Source organism: Sinohyriopsis cumingii, chromosome 16 (assembly GCF_028554795.1).
Source record: "Sinohyriopsis cumingii isolate HCF-2022 chromosome 16, ASM2855479v2, whole genome shotgun sequence".
NCBI classification, from domain to species: domain Eukaryota; kingdom Metazoa; phylum Mollusca; class Bivalvia; order Unionida; family Unionidae; genus Sinohyriopsis; species Sinohyriopsis cumingii.
The window spans coordinates 44,673,659-44,698,853 of NC_142976.1; the positions used below are offsets into that span (position 1 = coordinate 44,673,659).

Below are 25,195 nucleotides of genomic sequence, written 5' to 3' on the forward strand. Positions count from 1 at the left end.
CTTTTGATGACCATGTATGTATCACAATGTATGTTATCACTATGGCAACAGCCTCTGAATCATCAGTATTTGGAATACTTTTGATTATCTATGATGATCTTAGAATCTATACAAGTACTCTTAATGGTCTGATGTTGGTTTACGGTAGTCTTCATAGAAACTGGAAAGCTCAGACTCTGCCGTCTCAAAGTATGTGTAATTACACTTCCATGTATTCAGCATACACAAGGATTGAACCTGAGATGGCAGAATGATTAAGTCATTGTATTCACAAGGCCTGGAGATCATAAAACCTGGAGCTTTTCAGTGTGGGCCTAAGTTTCCACACTTAGGTGATCCGAAGTGACATTTAAAAAGTAAAACCCATTGTAATTGTTGATGGAAACTTCAAGATTAAGTTCAAAATGTAAAGTGTTATGATATCTGGGCCGAGCCTCTTCAATTATTCAATTCATTAAATAATAAAACTGCGTCTAATATTAATGAAAACTACAACACAGATTAAAGGCAAATTCAACATTTATTCATCAAGCAGAATCAAAAAATGGTTCGCATTTTAACTATACATCAAATGTCCTGAAAATACAAGAAGCAAAATAACGACAGGTTAAAATTATCTTATGATTTGTTCTGTACAAAGAAAGGATTGGCACTAGCCAGAAATCAGTGTTGTGGTGGTTCTTGTTTGAAATGTAGTAACTGTATCATTGCATTTTCAGAATCACTGTTGCTGACCTTGTGTAGGCTAGTGTGTTTTAAAAGCATATTTGCCCAAAGATTTATACTTAAAAAGAAAAATACCAATGAATGCGCTTATTCTAAAAATTTGCTTTATGATCACACATGATCAATTGTAATTAGGTTTAAATGTAATTGTATGTTTCAATGTGTATGCAAACCTTACTACATTTATGTATCAGATATATTAAAGCACATTTTATTCCAATTTAAAACCAGTGGTTCATTAAAACTGATGTTGTTTAGCATCCTTTCAAAAGTACAGTTCTGCATGAGGAATTTCTTTCCCAATTTATTATTTACTGAAAAAATGTAAATGTATTGTAAGTCTCAAGTATGAGAAGACGATGAGCACTAAATAATGAATGTAAGTGTCTTTATACAAATTTCACTATTTCTTTTGTTTCTTCTTTTCAGCCTCCTCTTCTCTTTCTTTCTCTATTTCTGCCATATATTTATCTATTTCATCTGATTCCAGCATCTAAAATCATATAAAAAAAAGAGTACTTAACAAACATGCTTTAAATGAATTAATAATTATCACAAAACAAACCTCTCCCTGGAAAGGCATCTTTTATTTCTTCCAAAATTTTTATACACGAGAATAAATAAAATCTGAATGTTTTCAATTACAGCAAAACAAATTTCCACTCCCTATATCAAACATTGTAAAGTTTCATTGAATTAAATTGATAGTCCAGAGTCCTCACTTAGAGTCAATAATAATAATAATAACAATAATAATAACAACAATAATAAATCCATAGTTAGTGATAATCTGATTATTGATACAAATGTTCAGGGCTGTTCCATTAAAACATACCTGGGAAGACACTTCTGATGTGGGGTGCTCACCCATAGATGCAATTTTGAATTTTGTAATCATTTTAATATGAACTCCTTGAAATTAAATTACACTGGCATGTATATTTAGAAAACCACATTCCCTGGGTACCATGTATGTTTAAATGGAACAGTCCTCACCTGAAAGGAGTGCAAAAAAATGTTTTATTTTTAAACAAAAAGAAACCACTGAATGCTAGGATGGTCCTTCACTGAACTTTTAATTAATTATTCCACTCAGTGCAAACTGTTATGTTGCCTTTCTACAAGTATTTAACACCTTTCTAGTCCTAACTAAAACATGTGGCATCTCTGTAAATGAGATGTACTGGAAGCTGATCAACCGAAGGGTCAATTCATTAGACAGAATGTACCAGAATGCCAATAACTTTGTACAAGTGGATCAATCTTGTTAACTGATCAATATTTAAATCTGAGACATGACAATTCACCATATACTTACAAAAATGTAATGCCACTGTAAAGTCATCACTCTGTCTCAAAGGTATTGCCATGAATTATACCTTATGCATTGTACAACAAATATTGTATATGATATTGGAACTGGATAACAAATCTATGATTGGTGACTGCTGATGATGATAACAGAGGGTTGCATCTAGGATTTAAAAAATTTGGACCATGTGCCCCCTTACATCTAAAATAATGGTCCCTGGGTCCAACCAGTTGAGTTAGGGTATCAGAGTTTCTTAAAAGATTTACTGGATTATACTGAATAAATACATCCTTAGGTTGCCTACATTAGGTAAGATACTTGGGCATATTATGTATGTTTATGATTCTAGCTGTTTCTATGTTATGTTAAATTACTGCATCTGAAAACCTTAATGTGACTTTTCAAACCCTGAATATCAACTTAATTCTATAGATCTGTCCTCTGTCCCAATATAATGAAGTAAAGAAAACTTCTTTTTATTAAATTCATTTGGATGACTGGAACAGTATTTTCAAGCACATCCATGAATACTTGCTGTGAATGTCCAGTTTTCATATTTACATGTGTTTATGGGAATGTTTCAACCTACATGAGTAATATTTCAGTTCCTGCTGCAGGGACAGATTTGGAGTAGCACTTTTCTGCTTAAAATAGAAACTTCAATGAGCACTTTATGTGTCAATGCCTTATAAATCCACTAGCCTGACACCCAGGATGAGTTCAAATCTGGCTCAGGCAAGCTCAGGTTTGCAAGGCACATGCTCATGGGCAAGTAAAAATAATTGACAGCAATAAAGAAAGGGGTGACGATCAGTTTGTAATACTTTATGTTTTGCAAGTCTGATACCCTGCCATCTCACAGTACATATATCAGCATTTTTATTTAGTGTTTATATGTAAAGCATTCTTCTATTACATAAATGGCTGCAGTTTCCCTCATCTACTATCATTTACTTCACACAATATACTGTTAAGTCAGTGATTTCAATCTTGCAGTCAATATCAGTCTCACATTTTCTTGCATATGTGTGATAATCTTAATATTTACTGTATAAAGTAAGTTTTGAAAAAGAAGAAATAAATATTTTTTATTGTAATATTTGGATATATCTGGGACTCACTCACTTTCAAGCCCCATCACAGCCCCAGGCAGTTTGTGAGCTTGTCAATCCTAAACAGCTGATTTGTTAAAGACTGTGTTGATGCCTCTCAGCAATATCAAGGCGATAACTATTAATAATACAACTCATGATATTTCTTTCACAGGTGTCTATGCAAATAAAATGCACACTGTCTCTAACAATTAACCATCAGAATATCATTAAAAGTGGGATAAAGTACTGAAATCTTAGCACACACAAGAGGTGTTTATGGTCTCTTATTCACATGATAACTACAAAAGACGGACGCAAACTTATCATTAGGCAAGCAATTAAATGGTTATTACCAAGTGTCTTAGATCTTGCCTGTGCCTAGGTGATCAACAATCCAAATTTCAAGCCCTGAATACTGACACAAAAAATTGAATAACATCACAGACCTTGAGTGGTTGTCCCCGTGTCATGATGACCAGCTCCACATTTTTGCCACCAGACTGGACAACTTCCAGCAGAGCTTTAAGAGTCAGCTTGATACACTCCTGGTCACTAGCCGCGATTTCATCTGTGTAATGCTTCTCCAAGAATTCTCTGACTGATTTAGCACTGCGACCAATTGCATTTGCCTGAATATACAGATTTTGATAAACTTTACTCATTTAGTATACAATGAATGTATCAAAGTTCTTACCATTTATAAGAAGCACTCTTGTCGGTCCAGAGATTTTTGAGGTGGAATATTAAAAAAAACGAGTCCAGGGGAAACCAGATCTTCAACTGATCACATACCCGTGCATATATCTAAACTATGAGAGCTAACTTGTGGCAGCAATGGTGCTACAATGTACAGAAGATGGATAAAATGACAAGCCAAAATTGTATTACTTTAAACAAGGCAAATTAGTCAAATAATTTTGGTAGCATAATGATCTATACAACAAAAAATTTGAAAAATGATGACACAAATTGCAAAATGATAAGTATATCATTGATTTTGCCCATTTATGCATAATTTTTTATATCAAACTATTTGCACTGTCTTGTACAATTTTCCTTTTGATGACATATTTGTACTGTCTTGCTGATTTTCTTTGTTTTTAACAGCATGGGTTCTAGTGGGTAGCCCACTGTTTTTACTATTTATCAATATTACAGTGCTGACACCAAATAATCATGCCAAAATGGAGTAGCAACTACAGAACCAGTTTAATGGGCTTTATGACCATATCAGTCGTGTGTGGTAGCGCTATACTGCAAAACTTCACTGACCGGGGCTTAATGTATAAATGACTTTAGTATTTTAATTTGTTTGACATGCACTGTAAGCATTATTTCCATCCTACAGTTTGCTTTCTATTAGGGCATAACCGATTAGCATTTTTCTACTGATTTCCGATTCCGGATTTTGGGCATGAAATTTTTCCGATTCCGGATACGATTCAATTAATCGGAAATGCTAAATTAAAAGGTTTTTCAAATTAATTTTTTAAACCGTGTTACACACGTTTTGCATATCACACCGATGTCACAAGGGGAAGGATATGGCAGGACTATAGCAAAATGCAACGAAGTTCAAAGCCACAAAGAATCCATGAAATTTTTTATTTTTTTGCCAGTTCCGACCCATTCTTTGTTCAACAATTAGTTGATCTTGCCGCCAGGCTTTTATTTTCCCGCCTTAATCATTTATGTCGGCAAGCGGCCAGTTCCATCCTGTACTTTATTCAACAATTAGTTGATCTTGCCGCCATGCTTTAATGTCGCGGTCAAATAAAAATAAAACAGGCTTTTGTTTGGTCCTATAAAGTTGGCCTCTTGCGGAATCATTTTCTTTTAATACCTCATTAGCATGTGTCAATGTATTCAATATTATGCCTTCATTATTGAGGATGTTGACATAAACGGGTAGGACTGTATTATATATTTTAATAAATTTAAATCTTTCGGTCTAACTCGAGTATTATCGTTTCACCCCGTTGTGTTGACCATATTGGACTTTTCTGACTTCTTATTTAACTTTATTAACGCACTATCGAATGACACGCAGTGTTAGACACGGTGCTATAGAAATTCAACTTTATTATTTTTATTATCCGAATCGGTCGTTCCTGCCTTGTCCGACTCCGATTAATCGGAAGTTCATACTATCCGGTGGAATCCGATTTCCGGATCAAAAGTCGGTTATGCCCTACTTTCTATAAGTGTAGTCTGAAGTGATAAATGCAGGTGATAAATGTTAAAGCATGTATAAGTGATAAGCATTCTGTTTGTGAATGAGCTCATTTATATGGTATTCATCCAATCAAACTTCCTGACATTAGCAATTGCTCTTTTAAAGATAATAATTGCAAGCTTCCATTTTGGATACTTTGCTGTTAACTCAAATAATTTTTCCCACAAATTTATATTTTTCTTTGTTTTTATTTACAATGTTATTTACATTATTTGTTGCTGCTTTTGAACGAAAGATCTGCTTACTGTGGGCATCAAATGTTTTATGAAAATGTCTTTAAGCACATTCTTGTAACTTTATTAAGTGTCTTTGAGTACATTCTTGTATCTGCTGGTAAGGCAGACCATGCCAAAGGAGTTAATCCCAATTTAGTGTCCAGTGACTAAAACAGGCCAGAATTTATTAAATCTGCATTGGAATGAAAATTTTATGATACAATTACTTCGTGCAGACCCTCGCCTTGGATGGGAGGGTTTTTTATGCAAAGGACCTTACAACTCACTTTCCATTCATGGTAGGTTCCTGAGGGGTCTGTTTGGTACAAACGTGGAGATCCATCATAGTCAAATCCGATAATCAGAACTGAAAGTCCAAAAGGTCGCCGTCCATTACTCTGTGTGTATTTCTGAAGAAAAAAATATGCGCAAGGTTTGCTTAGAAATGGTTATGTAAATAAAAGCAGCACAAACCTAGGTTAGTTAAAGACCAACAAAATAGTATAATGGGTAGGGGTAGGGGGAGGTGGTGGGTGGGTGTATACTACTGGTGAAATGTTAAATCATATTAAATTAAATTAATTTCCTTCAACTCTTCCTCAGTCATAATTATTTACATGTTGGTCTCAATTCAGTGCTTTTTTTTAGAAACAAATGCAAAAACATCGACAGAGAAGCATATAAAGATAAAAGATTTCATGTATGATGCAAACAAAGCAAACATTCTTAACAATGAAGTATTTAAAAACATTTTTTAGATTTTTGTTGTAAGGAATTTGTGTAATTCTATACCATTCAAAATATGATATAACTATATGGTATTTAAAAAAAAAATGTTTTTTATACATCATAAACCTTGAATTTAATTATCCAACCAATAGCATTATGTCCCTAGTGAAAGAAAGAAAAAAAACTATATAATTTTAACCTAGAAAAAGACCAGATTCTATATCTTTAGAACATACAGCTTAACCTGATGTAGTGGCCAACTTCATATGCAGGACACCTGACTATAAAAGACAACATTTAAGACCTCATTGCCTTTACTTGTTTGACTGCCATATAAATAACGTTAATCCAAGGACAAAGTTTCATTGTCACATGAGTCTCCTTTGTACACAGCTTTCACTGTAATATAGGCACAGATTACAGTGTTTGTACTGTTGGATACTGTGGGCAAGACTGAAGGACAATGAGGTCAGCATGTGAGTCCCATACACTTCTGGCAACACCACAGTTATCCAATGGTAAAGAAATATAATTTATTTATCTATGATATACAACTTTCTATTAAATAATAAACTTTATTTAAGTTACTTTTCACAAAATTAAAGTGAATACAAAAAGTTTTGATGAGAAATAATGTTTGAATTACTTTTATGACTCAATCACACATAAACAGATAATACCATATATATTTGTTTTTTAAGATTACTCAAAATGCAAACAACAAAGATCCTTATCTGCCATAACTTAATGCATCTGCATACTAGGGTATATCTTGTTTATTCTAGTGTAGTTTGCAGTTGGACTCAACTTATAAGGGAGTATATATGGTAAGAAATGACAATTTTGTGTACTTCTGCAGTGTAACAGACATGCTGTGATATAATGTTATGTAACAACACACTTACTGGGTGCCTTATGTACTTGACAATGTTCAAATCAATGGAAAATTAACTGGATCATCCACACAATGCATTTGCACAGGAAGTCATGAGCTGAGTATAATCAGGTGTGATTCTCTTTGTATCCTACCTGTTTTAGTTGTGCAATATATCTGGTTATATATTCTAGTGTTACTGGATCTTCTACAGTTAGCTTGTGACTCTGACATTCTATCCTGGCTCTGTTAATCAAAATTCTGGCATCTGCTGTAAGTCCTGTTTTAAAAAAAATGCAATATTAATTTGCTATTAAAAGCCATCCAGGCACAGAAACTTCAAACAGCTGAAGCTAAATTTAATGAATTCTGGCTTGACTGTGTCAAAAATATTTTCAGAGACAGCTGATTTCAGATATATTTACTTTGATCAATGATGTCATGCTGAAGTTACATTTATAAATATGAAATAATTTTATCTGGCAGAACATGAAAAATCTGACTCAACTACATTTTACACACAATATTTTAAATTTCTGTCACATCACATTGTGTTAACAGGGCATGAGTAAATCCAAGCATTTGCATGAGCTATAGATACAGTACCCCCTCATTATAATGCTATCTATAGAGTAGATCATCTTATATTAAGATCACTTTATAATGAAGTCCATGATATATATAATTTTACTACCACTTAATGAAATGGGGTTGATGACCATACTTTTCTTTTAATATGGACTATGTTACAATGATGGGCCAACAGCAGCAACCCTGTTATAATGGACAGCTTTAAGTTAAGGAGAGCTGTGCATGTGCAATAACTAATGACTAACTTACAATTCTACAATTAAATACAATTATAAATTAATTAATTCTTTAATTGTCAGTGTTGCTCTATTGACCCACTAATCCGCTGAGGTCCCTACTGCAGTTAATTTGGCAATTAGAACCTTATGCTACTGAAGCCAAATAATAACTTTTCATCTCATGACTTGGGAATAGAGGCAAATTTTTTGTCCTTATAATTGACTGATATTATATATTAAAACCATGCAAATATAAAAGCTATAACTACCTTCTGTGTGCAATTTTTCAAAAATCTATGTAACTTCCACATGATCAATAAGAAAGTTAATGTCATTAAAAAAACACAAACATGCAGTCACACTTAAAAGTTGTCTGCCATCTTGATACCAAATGATATGTAAAATTGGTACACATAAATACGTGGACAGATTTCAAACATAATCTTGTCATAATTTGCAGAACACTGGGTGTCTAAAAGGCTATGTAGATTGCCAAACTAAGGTACATGCTAGTTGAGTCAAGACTGATAACGCTAGGTACATATCTAGAATGGCCTGGGTTTCTTCAAGAGTTGTGGTTTGCCAGAAAGAATCAGGCTTCTCTTCCAAGTATTTTGCCACATAGTTGTTAGTGTCAGTCGTTCTTTCAATTATTGCCTGGAGAAAACTTTACGAGAATAAATCTCTTTTTTTTCCCTTTATCAAAAACAAAAGTATGACTCACTTTCAGTGGACTCACTGACATGCAGGACATGTGGCTCTCTTGTCCACATTGTGCAGTCTTTATTGTCCGATTCTGCTTAAATTTCCAACAGAATGGACAAAGAAGATAGTTCAATATCACTGCTAACACTCACTAATTCAATATCATTAATTTCATACTCTGAAGAAGAAAAAAAACAAAAGAAAAATCTGTTTCTGAATCACTAGCAAAAGCCCCTGTCTCCAGTATCAAAAACAACCACATGCATCAAGTATCACTTGGTACCGATTCCAAACCACCCCAATACTAACCATATTTAGCATATGATGTCCTTCACAGCAAAAACCATCATGTCTTAACTCTACTTTGCTTGATCAAATGATCTTTTACTTCCCACTATTGACCAATGAGATCATTTGTAACATACATAGTGGATCTATCAAACTATAAAGTCACATGTACATAACCTGAAATTAGATATAACAGCTATTGCATTTGTGAGTGCTTGATTGCAAGAGTTTATCAATCATTGTGGAGGCAAGGCACATGTATGCAGTGGATATAAATGACTGGGAATGAGTTTTCAGAGAGAAATGTTTACTTAAACAATCATGATTTTGATACCAATGACAGGAAATAAAGATCAAATCAGGACACTCTTAATTTTCTTAACTGCATGTCTTTTTAAAGATGAAATAATCCTCATGAACAGTACTTTGTACAGTTCAGGCTCTTTCATTCAATACAAACTGAATCTTAATTGGAACACACTGACAAGACCTTAATAAAACAACCGCAGATGAAACATTTCAGACAAAACTACTTCAGTGACTCACCTTCATAGTAAATTCCTATATTTTACAACTCTGCCACACCACCACACTTGATTGTAACCCAAAATTAATTACATATATTAAATGCCATCCTTCTAAGTATGTATGCCTGTGCAAAGTTTGGTCACAATAAAGAAAATATCACTGTAATTGCAATTTTTTTATATTTGCCCAATGACACTATCAGAGGGACCCAAGAGGAAGGGCCCAATGACACTATCAGAAGGACCCAAGAGGAAGGGCCCAATAACACTCATCACATGGCAACCCATGTAATAAATTTGGTGGATTTCCACCCAGAGCTTTAGGAGTGTGGATATGGACAGATTGACAGAGAGATGGACAGATTGATAAGCGGCTAGTGGGTGTCAAAATATAGGGCTGAAAACTGATTTTGTTTGGCATTTGTTTTTAATACAGAACAACACAGGAAGACCACTTGGTGCCATGGCAATAAGAATAAAGTTCCTTGCCCAGCGTCACCATGAGAGCTGTCCACGGCTGATGCAATCACACAACTACATCATAAAAACATACTTGACTTCAAAGGCAGCTACCCCGTTCTTGAAAATGTAAAATGTATCCATCCAATTCAGAAAAGTTAAAGTATTGGCATTATTAAACCAACTTAATTTTTTATACTCCAAAAATTAACAAGAGCATCACAACTGACACATGATACCAGTGTTTTATCTACCCATGCGTCATATATGCAAACTTTTCTGATTTGACGCACAAAAATTGATGCACCCCAATGTTATATTTTCCTGATTTACAAAAAAAAAAAACAAAGGTTCAGTCTACAAATCATCGATGGTACTTAAATTGACACACCCATTATTATGTGTTGCTGATTAACACAAAATTAAGGTTTGGTCTAACTTCTTTAATGGCTTGATTACAACTCTCCCAAACAGGGAAAACATGCGCACATCAGTTTCTTACGCTAATGTTATCATAATACATAGGGTTCAACTGAGTGTGGAGCCTGGATCTGACCTTATGTGACCTGTAACTGTCACATCATTTGTAGCAACAGGATGTTAGAACCATATAATCACCTTACCCAAGAAAGAGGCGGAAACTAAACATGTCTGTCAGCATTCGACTGAAAATGGCATCCAAGGCAAAAGCATTAAAATTTATCTGAAACAAACAAAATTATCTTTTGGACTGTGTTTATGACATACCGATGATAACAGTATTGTTATCAAACCAGTGGAGCCATCATCGTTCAAAAATGAGGTAACGGTTACTTGTAAGATAAAATGTAATTTGTGCAGCAATGGTTGAAAACACAACTGGCTTCGTTTCAAGAAGTTCCGTTGCATGAAAAATGTGACAGTGAATACGCCTTCATGTTTTGCCCTATATGTATAGAGGCTAAAAAATGACTTCCATGACCAAATGTGCAAAAAACAGTAACTTTCAGAACAGTACACTGGCAAGGCATGCTGGGTTGCCAGAACACAAACTGCTGATTCAAGGTACACATCACCAGGCAGATTTGAATGCAGGTTCAAAAAAACATTCTTTCAAACAAGACATAGCAGTGAAAGTGCTACTAAAGTGTGTACATTGGCTGAGTGTAGAAGACATCCCTTTTTAAAAATATAAATCTCTTCTTAATTTAATACACGACTTAACAGCTTAAGAAAGTGATGCCATTGGCATTTTGAAGAATTCTGCCAATCAGTATAACTCTGCTATTACCTGTTCAGAGTGACTTGAGAGCCTATCAAACATTGTTGAGGATAGTCTTATACGTGACCTGCAAAATTTGTCATTTGTGACTGCAGTAGCAGATGAAAGTACTAACACAGTCAGCAATAAACACATTGTCATATATGCTCAGATTATTTCTGATGACATGAAACCATCAACAAGACTTTTAACAAATATATAATGTTCAGATGCTTCTGGCACGGGAATTGCCTTATTGGCTTTAGTCACACTATGTAACTAATATTTTTGTTGTGTAATTAAACACTATAATTATTTTTAAAAATTTCTGAAAACTGATCATCGGCTTGAATAAGACTCAAAGGTTTGGATTTTGACTCACTGTTTTGTGCATTGATGAGTCAAACAACTTACATGAAGCCATGTGTAGATAAAACTCTGATGATACCCTGCCAACATGTGGTTAGTTCCTGCCAACATGTGGTTAGTTGCTGAATGTACTATGAATGTAGTTTCTGTTGCCAAATTCAACAGGATTCCTTATTTGGTTACGGGCAACGTATGTATCAAACCTGTATATTAACACAGCTGAGTGTAAATATCAAGTACAATTCCTTTTCATCCAAACAAACAAACATCCAAAATAAAACAAATACATGTACCTGCAAAAGCTAAGGCAACATGATCATCTAGGAGAGCTACTTTTCTAACAGTTCTGTCCTCCTGTAGTTTGGCCACTGCCTTCTTCTCTACACCAAGCACAACTATATTCTTTCCCCTTACTCCAACCTGAAATAAGATGGAAAACTTACTGTCATAGCTTAAATAAAATCATTAGAAAATGGGTGTATTGATTATAAATTTGAAATAAAACTTCATATTTTGCTGACCTAATTAGATGAATAATGATAACATCTTAGTAATACAGTACTCCCTCATTATATTACCATCCATGGGGCCATGGATTATATCACCTTATAGTGAGACTGCATTATAATGAAGAATATTATACATAGAGTATAATTTTACTACTATATAACAAAATGAGATTCATAACAATAACCACCTTATAACAGCAAAGATTTTAAAATAAAGGGCCCTACAGTGAAGTTAGAGTAGAAAGGTAAACAAGAGACCCAAGTGAGTCTGAGATAGCTCACCTAACTTACTCCTGACTAACAGATACTCAGGAAGATTAGTTGGCAAAATATCTGGGTCAGTCCAATGCATTATTCCAATATTGCTGATTGCATATATTATGAAAACAATTCTTGCAAGGTTAAGTCTATTTTTTTCTATATATTTTGATCCATATTTGATGACTCATCAGCATTTGTTCAATACTCAAAGACCTTTACGCCAGAACACTCTTTCAAAAGCTAGTCAAATTCTGCTGAGTGTTTTATCTGAGTGCTTTGTCAAATGTGTTATTCTTTCCCTCTGTTCATCCATGAGTCCACCTGCACATGAACACACTTCATCCTAAACAACTGGGTGGAATTGTATGAAACTTTGCTGTTATGTTGCCCTATGGTATCCATTGTCAAAAGGATATTAGCCATGGCTCCTACCAAGGGGTATACCAGCTGGAATTGGTCAAAGTTTCAATATACACAAATTGCAATTACAATGACATTTTCAAAAGTTTTTTGACTGAACTTTATATATGTAATAACTGCAGGAGGACACTATACGTAACATATTTTGCATTACAATCTCTAGGTCATCATTCAGTCGGTGAGGGGAACAATGTAGCTTCACAATCTCATATTATAATCAGAACATAGTAGGTAGTTCTAGCAATGTTACATTTTTACTTCATTCAAAAAGAATCTGAAACAACCTGTGCAGTGAGCAAGAGAAAAAGATTTTCAGCTTCTAATAAAGGCATAAATTTATCTCACTGTTAAAAAGGAAATGTAATCCCATAAAATATGGACAAATCCAAATAACAATGAATGCTGTTTAAAACAAGGAAGAAAAGGAAAACAAACAAACCATGAAATTTACACTAAAATACAAACCCTCTACTTACTAGAAACCTTGGATCAGTAATGGCAGTACATTGTCAACAACAACATATGCTCACCATACACCACTTTAAGCAGTTAGATTCTTTTACAATAGGCATGTGTATCGTAATAGGGACCTGACTTCAGTGGATGTTCTAAAGAAGTCATAGCAGTGACCATCATCAACATTGTTTAAAAATACTGACAAGAATTAGCATCAAATGAAGATATGACAAATGTCAGATCCTGGCTTGTTAAAGGTATTATTATAGTTCATGAGCATCACATTTAACAGCCCTAAACATAGCCCAGCAATTAACTGTGGAAGTTTGATAACTGTCAATAATCAGGGCCTCTGCTAGGCTTCGCATTTGTCACCAAATGCAAAAGAATTTTGAAAGTGGCGCTATTTTTTTTAACTAACTGGCAAAAGCAGCCGATGACAAATTTGCATACAGTAAAGTTTGTATTTTTCATTGATATAAGTGACTCAGACCACCTAATACTTGTTTTTGCTATCTGTGGCAGTCAATGGATCATGTCGGTAGATGATGGATAAGACGTTATTTGAACATGATTGCAGCTAAATGCAAGCTGTCAGTCAGTTTTGAGAAGCAATTAAATGTGATTAGTAAGAAATAAGGAATGCCCGGGGGATATACTATACTCTATTGTTCAACAGGTCAGAAAAAAGATTCAGTGTCATTTGCATGTGTTGTTAATTTATGTTTATTACAAACTGAGTGTGTGATATGCACTTGGGACTGCTTAGAGTTTTGGGATTATTTACTTACATAACACGTTTTTTTGGTCTGAACTTAACTGAGTAACACAGGATGCCAATACAAGGATGCCTGTTGTCAACTGCAATGGGCCCAAGTCACTTAAATCAATGAAAAATTAAAAATTTATTTTATAAAACAAGTCTGTCTCAAGCACAAAGTATATGGCTATTCTAGCTCTGAAAAAAAGATTTATGCCCAGCTGCATTTACCAGGTTACTTATTGCCCCTATTTCTACTGCAGACTATGAGAGGGGGTGCAGCCACCAGAATCTAATCAAAACAAACTTACAAAATTCTACAGGTATATATACTCTGACAAATTTAATGAGAATTTCTATTGATGGGCCCAGTGTTTTCAGGAAGGCATTTATGAAATGGTCTGGGAAAAAAAAGAGGCAGACATTGGTGAAGTGTCAGTGACATTGTTCATAGAGACTAAGCATTATTTTGTATTATCAGTTATAAAGAAACATTCTTATTCATTCTTGCTTTTCGTATGCTACACACTGAACTTCACATGCATATAATGGTATTATTATATTTATTCATAACTATAACTTATGCTTTGAAATGTAATAAAAGCATGTAAAAACTGTTTTATTATCATGTTTATATAAATGTAAAATAGGGCCAATGTCAAATTACGCATATATTTAAGTCCCTGCATCATGGCATAAAATGCTTCCTTTGGCTGAAAAGTGGCTCCAAATTTTTAAATCTGACACATTTCATGGTGCAAAGAAAAATATTTCCAAGGGAGGCCCTGATGACACAAAAGTGAACTGATTGTTGATATTCATATCTGACAATGTTTTATCTGTTCAATCACATACACCAACAGTATAGAGAAAGCTAACCTGAAGCTTATCATCCTCACACTAAAGACTTCACTAAAAGACTTATTTAATCCCTACTGACTGTTAAGATCACTCGATGGAATGATGAGTGATGTTAACAGATTGTCCCACATATACAGCAGGTTGTAATGGCCCCTGTCCTTGTTCAGCGTTGGTTTGTGCACAAGGATGTAGATTCTTTAACCTCCTGCTCAAACCAGGCTATTTCTAGATCTAAGATTTTTACTTGAGTTCCAAGTTACAGTATGCCCAGGGCAAACATTGTGGATGTGCCATGATACTTCACATGAGCCTGAACTTGGTCTTCTATGTTCATTACATCTCGTTTTCAATGTCCTCTCTATTTCCCCAATGTAGTCATGATGGCACTGACTTTCACCCTGTCCTTCACACTTAATGTGATAGATAGGTCCACAAATATCTTTCTTATCAGACTTACCATTTGGGCAAACTAGCATCTGTCTTAAGGTCCAGTACAGTTTGAAAAACACTAATTCTGTGTCGTTGAAAAATGCGCTTCAGGCATTTGGAATTCCCTTTTACATATGGTAGGATCATGATACTTTTCAAACCTATTCTCCCAGTTGGTCTTCTATTCCTGGTATTGTCATCAGGACTAGCGTTCAACTGTTGGAAACCTTCTTGAACACCTATTTTAGATAATGACACCACTTGACAGGATCTAGTTCCAATTTTAAATCTTTTGGTGTGATGTAATAACTCTGGCTCAATGATTTAATGTTCTTACCACCCCTGATCTAATGGAAGGTGTGAGTCACAGGTACAGAAATGTGGATGACAAACACACTAAGCAGAAATCAGAATATGTAACTGAATTCACAGATCATATTAATCCATATATTAAATTCACCATTGAAAGGAAAAAAATGTCAGACTGACTTATTTGGACACAAACACCATCAAAAACATAGATGGCACTTAGAAAATTCTGGTTTATTGTAAACCTAACCATACCGGCCAGTACAACAAAGTTTTTAAAGTCAACACCTGTCAGTTGAGAACTCCACCAGAAAACAACATCTGTCCATACTTCACAATTTTGCTATTATTTGCTATCATAGATTCGATCTCTAGGTTCTTGACAAATACGGTAATCATGTGATCTAACTCTTGTATAAGATCATTGGATATTATGAGATGACAAACTGGTTAAGTGATTTGTTACAGTAATATCGAATTTTAAGAAGATAGTTTTGCTATCTGAGAACATGGGGTAGAGCTATTATTTGGAAAGTTATATTCATGGGTGTCTTTTTAAAATAGTGTACTCGACAGCAATCATGAGATTTTCCCGAAATCAACTGGTGATGCAGAACTTTTAACTTATGGTCACGCAGTGTATGTAAGATAAGTACACGATACGTGACGATATGCAAAAATAAATACATATAAAAAAATACAGACAACTTCTAGTACCCCTATACCACAACCCACGATATCGTAGGAAGCTACCATACCACTCTTTCCATTACCCCCCCCCCCCCCCCGCAACGAAGCATGAAACAGCAAAATTATTATTGACTTGTCGTATGCAGAACGATACATGTTGTGATAGATAATTGTGCACATACAGCAGTTGATCCCTTCTTTACGGCTTCTTGTGCATATTCAACTTGAAATAAATGTCCGTCTGGAGAAAAGACGGTAATTGCACGATCATACCGGGACGACATTTTTGTTTCACTGGAAACCGGATATTAGATGCATTTGCAGCTCCTCGGTCTAGTCTGGTTCCCGGCCAATGTGCAGCTACACTTTGAGAAAAGGGAATAGTCTACGTCGAACCAAAGACATTTTGATCCACCGCCAATAAGTAAGCTAGAGGCGATTTACTATCCAACAACGAAAAACTCCGAATACACTTTATATTCGAAAATAGTTTCAGATATCCGGACCCATTATTTTGTTTATTATCATGACTTGCTAAAGTCAGTGTGATATATGTCTTGGTTGTAATTAGGCGAAGTAAATTAATAATTAAAAATATGGTAACATGTTAGGTGGCGAGAGTATGCATAAATATTAATACTAAGTGTTTTTCTGGAGCTCTTTAGTTGCCATACCTTTAGTTTGGGCAAGTTTACGCTTTGCAAAAACATACTATGGCACAATTTTTTAAAAGGAAGAGCTGTGCTTAGTTTAAATTACAGTCAAGAGATATATTAGACCAACCATGGCATGTCATGAAAATAAACAAATTATTGGGGAGACGTATTTGGAACTAATTTCTTACTCTTAACATACAGGTGTGACCTCCGAGTTGGTCGGTGTACGGATACTATTTAAATTAGATAGTAAATCGCCAGATAGTTGAGTAGCTTACGTAATGGCGATATGGCAGAGTAAAAAGCAGAGAATTAACATCTTCCATCTGACTGACAGCACTGGATTGATTAATCGGGTTCCATGCTTCGTATGCTCTCTGCTTTTACACTCCGTTAGAACGTATACGCCACATTGTCATGTGATCAAAACAAAAGGCCGCTTATGGAGAACGCTTATTGTTTTCATTTTCAATTTTATAGTGACACAATATGAACTTAACTGATACTTTTGATCATAATCTCGTGTTCAAGTTTAACCAGCAATTTGGTCACATAATTATTTCTTTTGCAAATATTTTTACTAGTAGGCGAAGATGAAAGAATAAAACGATATTTTGTTAATTTTGCACATTTCGACGATATACAATGCAAAGTAACTCAAATTTGTATATATACACACTTTTCTAAAATTTGTTCGTGACGGTCTGCAGCTGCAAAGTAACACAGGTACACATTATTATTACTTTGAGTTATAATTTGTCGTAAGAACTAAAACTAATTAGCAAACCGTTCATAGTTATATATTAGAAAGAACAGCCGTACTCTCTGCTGGGGAAAACCTCTCTTGTCATTAATAGAAAAAGAGTATTCATTCATTCCGATACTCCCAAAACGGACTGTGAGGATACTTTTTTAAAACTTAATGAACTTAAATGGCAGATAGTATAATAACAGACAATGTATCATCAATACATGGTACAGCATATACAAAAGAAAACATAACAAGAAACAAAACTAAATATGCATGCAGATAAATTCAAATGAAATAAGCAGGTTAATTCATTCAAAAAATTCCTGATTGAATTCTTCCTTCATAAAGGTAATAATATGAAGTTAGTGTCATTAAACACATGGAACACATGAATCATATTTATAGGAAATATAATGAGTATTTATTAAAATATGTAAATAAATATATTGTACAAAAGGTCAGTGATACGAAACCTGAGAGACTCATGCTTGCTTTAAGCTGTACCGATTTTCTAAATGTTGTTGACACAAACGCCAATCATTTTTTTAAATATATCCATTAGCTTCGTTTACAAACTTTGTATTTTCTGGAAGAGAACTTTTGACCCACATCCTGGTAATTTTATTGTATCTTAAGACTATTAAAGTTGTGGTAAACAATTTATTTTAATTCCCTTTTTAAGTTCCTTCAGTGGAATCATTACAGTTGTGTTCAGATATAATTCAAGAGGAATCGTTTATTTAAGATATAAATTGGAATTACCAAGTGTTCTTTGACTTTTTGGAGTAAAACACTATTTTGGGATGGTTGTGAATTCATTCAAAGACATTCTGGATAATATCATTGTGATACATCAAGACTGTCAAGACCTCGTACATCAGCACATTCAATACTGGAATTCATTCAGAAAACTCTGTTGTTTTGGACTTGTGATAGAGCTGTCAGGATTATATAAACTTTGTGGTTTTCCTTCTTTCTGTGATATAGTTTATGACCATAGAGAGAGTTGTAACTATATATATATCTTGGTTCCAAAATAAGGCTGATGCTATCGATTGTCATATCCATTTTTCTGTATGCTTGTGAAACATGGACGCTCACATCAGATCTACAAAGAAGGATTCAAATCTTCGAAATGAGATGCTACCGCAAGATCTTGGGCACCTCACACATTGACCATGTAACCAACAAAGAGGTTCACAACAGGATCCAACGAGTCATCGGACCCTATGAAGACCTCTTGACCACTGTAAAAAAAAAAAAAAAAAAAAAACGCAAACTGAAGTGGTAAGGTAAAGTCTCAAGATCATCTGGACAGGCAAAAACAATCTTGCAAGGCACAATGCGAGAGTGCAGAAGAAGAGACAGGCATAAAAAGATGTGGGAAGACAACATTATGGAGTGAACAGGCATGGGACCTGGAGTTTCCCAAAGGGCAATAGAGAACAGGGAAAGATGGAGAGAATTTGCTGTAAAGTCATCTGTGGTGCCCCAACGACCTCTTGGGCTAAGGGATTGATAATGATGACGATGATGATCATGATGGTGGTGGTGGTGATGATGATTGATGCACACACACACACACACACACACACTAAATGATGTTGAACGATTTAGAAGCTCTACCCAGTAGGTAAATTTGGTCATATTTAGTTTTACAAAATTGTTTTCAAGATTAGGTTTTTCTGATGTTTAGTTTAATCAAGGCATTAATGACACTTACATGTTTTTGCTTTTGTTTGTTTGTTTGTTTGCTTTTTTTATAAAGGCTATCGTCAGATTTTATCCAAAATTGTACAGTATACTATAGACGATGATTCCTTGTTGTATATTGTATTCTCCGCTATTCAATTAAATTATTTGAATAAAATGTATTAACTAGGTGAAACATCAAATATTTTCAAGCTTTAAAGAATTTAGAAATTGTCACTTGAAACTGTGTACTTTTAACGCTTTTTGCATTTATTGTTTTATGTCTTCTCTCTGTTTTTCATTTGCCTTTGACAAAGACACGAATTCGAGTCAAAAGCGCATTCGCTGGTCAAAAACTAGTTTTGCACTGTTTGTTGTCAGTTTGTTGCCTATAGATTTAAAAGAGACATTAGTGAAAGCATCATTTTATTAGTGAAAGCATCTTTTCTATTAAAAATGTTTCGCCCATCTTACGCTGTTCACATTAGTTAACACCCATTAAAATTAAATTTAACTTCCCAGAAAAAAGAAACTTAATAACAAGAAGATTTCATCATACACTTTGGAAGGTACACATACTTTTGGAATTCTTGAAACAGCAACTTGTTTAATGCCCATGTAAACACTGAGGAAATAAAGTTGTTACTAATTGTACATTTTGAACGAAAGTCGTAATCGAGTTTTTCATACGATCACTCTGTTTCTCTCAATATTTGGATTTAACACAAACAATATTCTGTCCAGTAGATAATTTCAACATTTGATTTACTCAGGTCTTATCCTTTATCTTGCACTACACGAATCTAAGTGAGTGATCACAGGACTTCTCAAAATGAAGATAGGGAATATATTGGGAATACATTTCATCATGTTATTAGTGATAAATATTTAGTTTTAAAACAAAATAGCAGGCTATAAAAATTGTGTTCACTATCAAAAACAAAGGTCCTAAAGGATAAGACAGAGTCAGTCACCTAATCGAATGAGTCAGATAGCGATGTTTGATTGGTTGAATGCCATCGATAACGTCAGTGTGAAATTATCAACCGTACGGTACTAGAAATCTTTGCTTGACACAAATTATGACGAACTTGCAAAAAATCGTACTCAAACTTCTGACAACTTGAAAAGAAAAATATCATAATTTTGCAAGAAATCTTAGCTTCACGCCAAATTATGATAACCATGCCAGAAAACGTAACTTCCGCACTCCTAATTCTGACAACTTGAACAATTTTTTTTTACATGACTTGACAATTTAGCTTCACTCCAGATTCTGACTTAGTTTAAAACCGTACTACATTTAACACTGCTCAAATGACGTGTTTTTATTCATCGGACGATAAACAAACTTTGCAACAAAAACGAAGTGGCTTTGAGTTAAGTTGGTCAGTGTACAAAATCTAGGTTTGACAAAATTTGAAACAAACTGCTGAATGAGAAACCGAAATCTAATTTACTTTAATTTACTTTACACTCAGGGAGCGCTCACAAGTTACTATATACTTTTGAGAGAGTGACGCATGTAAGGTGGAAGTTGTTTTCATTTGAAACATGCACAGTTCAGATAATGCTGGCATATCTCTATGCTACTTTGACGAAATGTGGCTGACATTATTTTGGATATTGTACTTATGGAAATTATTTATGACCTAAGCACACTGCTAATTAAAATGATTGCTTCCTTGTGCTAAAAAAAATCAGCCTAAATTAGTCTTAGGTCTTAGAAAAACTCTTAAATCTAATACAAATAAAAGAAACAGCAAAACTATTTGTAATATTGAGATGGGATGGTAAAATCAGTGTTCGCTGACAAAATCGTCTAAACTTTGCATCACAGACTTAAGACCAAACCTGGCTCACGCTAAATTCTGCCTACATTCAACAATGTCGCAAAATAACTCTCAGCAGCAATATTTTCACTCCTCGCATTGGGTAAGCCAGTGTAGGGTTCACAAATTTGCAAAAGACCCCCACCCTCCAACCCCTCTCAATGAAATAACAACTACAAGACAACAACCTAAAAACTTATATATGAAAAGTTTTCTGACTTAACACTGAATATTTTTTTAACGCAACATGCGGACAGTAGGTAGCCGTTTAATTGAGCACAGTACATCGAGGACTGGAAAACAAAAACAAACCAGTATTACATCTGCATCCATGCAATTCAATAAATGTGTGATTACAATTATAGGAATAGAATGGTATATGGACAATACTGTGTGCATTTTCTTTGTCAACGTAGTCTTCTATTCCTCTTAGGACCTGTACCCATGCCAGTCAAGAAATAATGCAAGTGACTCTATGTTTTGACTTTATTTTAAGTATGGATGAAGCACAAACGCATACACATACACATATTATGTTCGAATGTGTGGTTATTTGTTGGCCCCTTTAAAAGGCGTGCTTTTGTATAATTTCAACATTTACCGTTAGATCATAGACAGCCGTTCCCATTTTAAATTAGACCCCTTTGAGACCCAGACACGTTAAAACTATGGTCATTTAACATTACATTTTCAGTTAGAGGTCAGAGAGCCCCGCCAAGTTAAATTCCCTTTGGAGGCCATAGTGCTATTACGTGCTATATTCCTCTCAAGCCCCATAGCGCCATTCTCATGTTAAGCCTATGGACAATTTTAACATTTCATTTTTCCTTATCGATATAACCCCTCACCAAAAAGACACATTTTCACTCAAGTTATGCAACGAGGGTCGACAAATGTAATATTAGGTAAACTGATGTTTGTTTTGTGTTTTCGAGTGTAATAATTTCTTGCTGTAATACAAAGTTCTGTCGTAGTCAAAATGGTTATGTGCAAAAATGAGGAACCGTTGTGTTCTGCTTCCCATCCTAGCTCTTCACAAGAAACAGTTCACTCATCATATTCAATGTGGAAACAATTTTGCCGCTTAAAACCTTGATTATCAAATGTTGCAACGTTACAAGAAATCTTAACATCATACAGCCAAATGTGTTAGTTTGACAATGTAGCAACATAGACAATATTTTAAGTCCTCTCCTTAAATCTAAGACGACAAATGTAACATTAGGGTTAGCCAGGGCAAAGTCAGTGCAAGCTGGCAGAATTGTAAAATTTGTAACATAAACATTAAGAACGAAACCTAGCTCGCGTTAGAGTTTGCTTCGTTTGACAATGTTGTAAAAAAACACCACTGGTCTTAAAAAGCATTGTTTTTAATTGCGCATTGAGTAAGTTAAAAGTTCTGTCAGTTTACTAAATCTAGCTACTGTGGCATATCGTAAAGTTTTCATATTTTTCACAAAGGACACATCAAATGCGAACTAACAAACAAGCGAAAACAAAAGAAAAAATAAAATAAAAATTATATTTAAAAAAACACCCCACCCACCCCCAAACATAACAGAAAAACAGTTGTTGTTGTAGGGTTTAACGCCATTTTTCAGCACACGATAGGCTATACATGGCGGCCAGAATTAATGGTGGAGGAAGAACCCGGGAAATCCCCGTGAAGAACCACCGACCCTCGAGAAGTTACTGGCAAGCTTTCTCACATAACCACATTGGCTGAATCGGAGACTCGAACCCACGCAGACAGAGGTGAGATGGCAGTGATCCGCAACGGAGAGCGCTTTAGACCACTCGACCACTCGGGGCCCCCACAGACAAACAGAGCCAAAGCAAAACAAAACAAAACAGAAACTAATGAATCAAAATTTGCCTGACTTTACATCAAATATTTCTTTGTATTAAAATCTGCTGATAGTAAATACCTGTTTAAGTGACAGCGTTACATCTATGACTGGACAATAGTAGAAAAGCAGTTATTACAGCTGTATCCACCCTATTCAATAACGTGCGAATGCAATTCAGTTATAACTGCGACAGGACATATCTATTTTGTTCTGATTTCGACACAGTATTCGCACACCCTCCCGCTTCTTTGTACCCCTTCACACTAATTTTAAAACGAAAAGTATCAAAAATAAACGTGCACAAAACTTAATCAATGCATTCATCATTTTATAATTTCTAACTGGATTACCAGAAGGTCCCGACACTGTCAGCTTATTGGTGATTCAAACCAAACGCGGAACCTATCGATGCAAACAAGCAGGCATACTGAACAGTGCCCTTTTCTGATTTCTAGAACAATCCAAGTCAGTCAAAGCTGTGTCCAATTTTTGCATGATCTAGTTTTAAATTTAAAAATTAATTTAACAAAATAAAAAGAAGGAACCCTTTTATGTATGTGTTCAGACATATATAACTACAATATTTACGGATTTATTAAGATTATCGAAGACGGCAACCTATATCACACCTGTTACTTGAAAATATAGACTCGCCCTTGAGAATATGGCGACCATGTTGTTAAAGAATCTTCCATTTGGTTCGAAACGCCAACAACTTGATAGTGTTTGGGACCTCAAGGCCAGGATCAGGTAATAAATTGTAAGTTGATGAATGAAAGGACTTGTTATGTGCATTTTTCATTCTTCCTTGCTGCTTTTTGACTTGAAAGTCCTTAAGGGGATACAACTATGCTAAGGACAACACACTTGTAAAGAACACCAACAAACAACCTGATACCTTCTCTTCCAGCGAGCCTATTCTATCTTGTGAAGATTGCGGTAAAACTTCTTGGAGTCACTTTGGACTTTATCCAAAACTTTAACCAAGTCATTTGTTCGAAAGCAGCAAACAATTAAATGTGCTCACACGAAATGGAAAATTCTTTACAACCGAAGGAAGACTATCTGTGTACCAGTCAATCATCATGACAAACTATAGTTTCTGTCCACTAACCTGGCATTTTAGTCTCACAAATATGAACAAACTTTTAAAAGAATTCCATGAAAAAGCTCTGAGATTTGTTTTAACTGATTTCAAGAAATCTTACTCGGAACTCTTGGATTTGGCAAATTATCAACTTTTCACATCAAAAGAATGACGACAAAGGCACTTAAAGTATTCCAAAATTTTAAACAAGAAATGTCCAGCATACTTAAATAATCCATTAGTTAAAAATCTTTCGCTTTTATGCACGTAAACACCGTTTAGATTCCAAAATTAAGAACATTCAGGTATGAGCTACCATCTTTTAGGTATGCAGCAAAAAAATGATGGAAATATTTCTCTAACAATTTACGAACTCCTCATATTTTAAGTTTTAAATCCCTGTTAAAGACCTGGGCGATGAGCTTTTTGTGTAAATGCTCCTCATGTAAACACAAGTAAATCCTAGTTCTTCATAAATGCTTGTAGCTACAGATTACCTAAATGTGGGCTTGTGTGGATGGATTATACTCCTTTTAGACGTTACTTTATTTATGAGGATGGATTATCCCCCACCCCCCACCCCTTTAGACGATACTTTTATTAATTATACAATTCTGATGCATTAACACTTATCGTATATGTTTGCATAGAATGTTTTGGCACAGCCTGTCCTTGTCCTTGTAACCTGTATGCACGTAAACGAAATCTTAACGATCTATTGTCCAGTCATTATTTTAATCAGAATGTTTTAACACTGCACGTAAGCGTAGAGTATATTATATTCCTGTAAATTGACTTCTCTGCATTTAATTTTTATTCAGACAATATAAATTGTGTGGGGTATCTTTAATGTGTATTGGAATAATAATTTTACATCTACCCCCTCATAAAACCCCCATTATGATTGTAAATACACTATGTCTGTTGAATACTATGTTATATTATTGCTGTAGTCGGTAAGATAGCTCCAAAGAGGTAATGTTTCTTATTATGTTATGCAAGTCCAACTTTTACAAAAATGTCTATGTCTATCACTAAACAAACGTTTG

The 25,195-nt window shown here is 34.7% G+C and overlaps 1 protein-coding gene across 1 annotated transcript; it reads right to left on the reverse strand.

Moving 5' to 3' along the window:
* Window positions 1–501: 501 nt before the first annotated feature.
* On the reverse strand, window positions 502–16,616 carry LOC149780338 (proteasome subunit alpha type-7-like). The gene is made up of 6 exons (XM_089937215.1): window positions 16,461–16,616; window positions 11,877–12,003; window positions 7,342–7,466; window positions 5,871–5,993; window positions 3,579–3,761; window positions 502–1,219 (listed from the first exon to the last, which is right to left on the reverse strand). The coding sequence occupies exons 1-6, from the start codon at window positions 16,560–16,562 to the stop codon at window positions 1,130–1,132; spliced, it is 750 nt and encodes a 249-aa protein (XP_089793341.1). The 5' UTR covers window positions 16,563–16,616; the 3' UTR covers window positions 502–1,129.
* Window positions 16,617–25,195: the final 8,579 nt, after the last annotated feature.

Bases quoted from the DNA above. Each gene is read 5' to 3' on its own strand.
- LOC149780338 (XM_089937215.1), bottom strand. From the start codon at position 16,562: ATGTCGTCCCGGTATGATCGTGCAATTACCGTCTTTTCTCCAGACGGA. The intron at 3,762-5,870 runs GTGAGTTGTAAG...CTGTATATTCAG, and splicing joins GAACCTACCATGAATGGAAA to GCAAATGCAATTGGTCGCAG. The intron at 1,220-3,578 runs GTCTGTGATGTT...ATATGATTTTAG, and splicing joins CACGGGGACAACCACTCAAG to ATGCTGGAATCAGATGAAAT.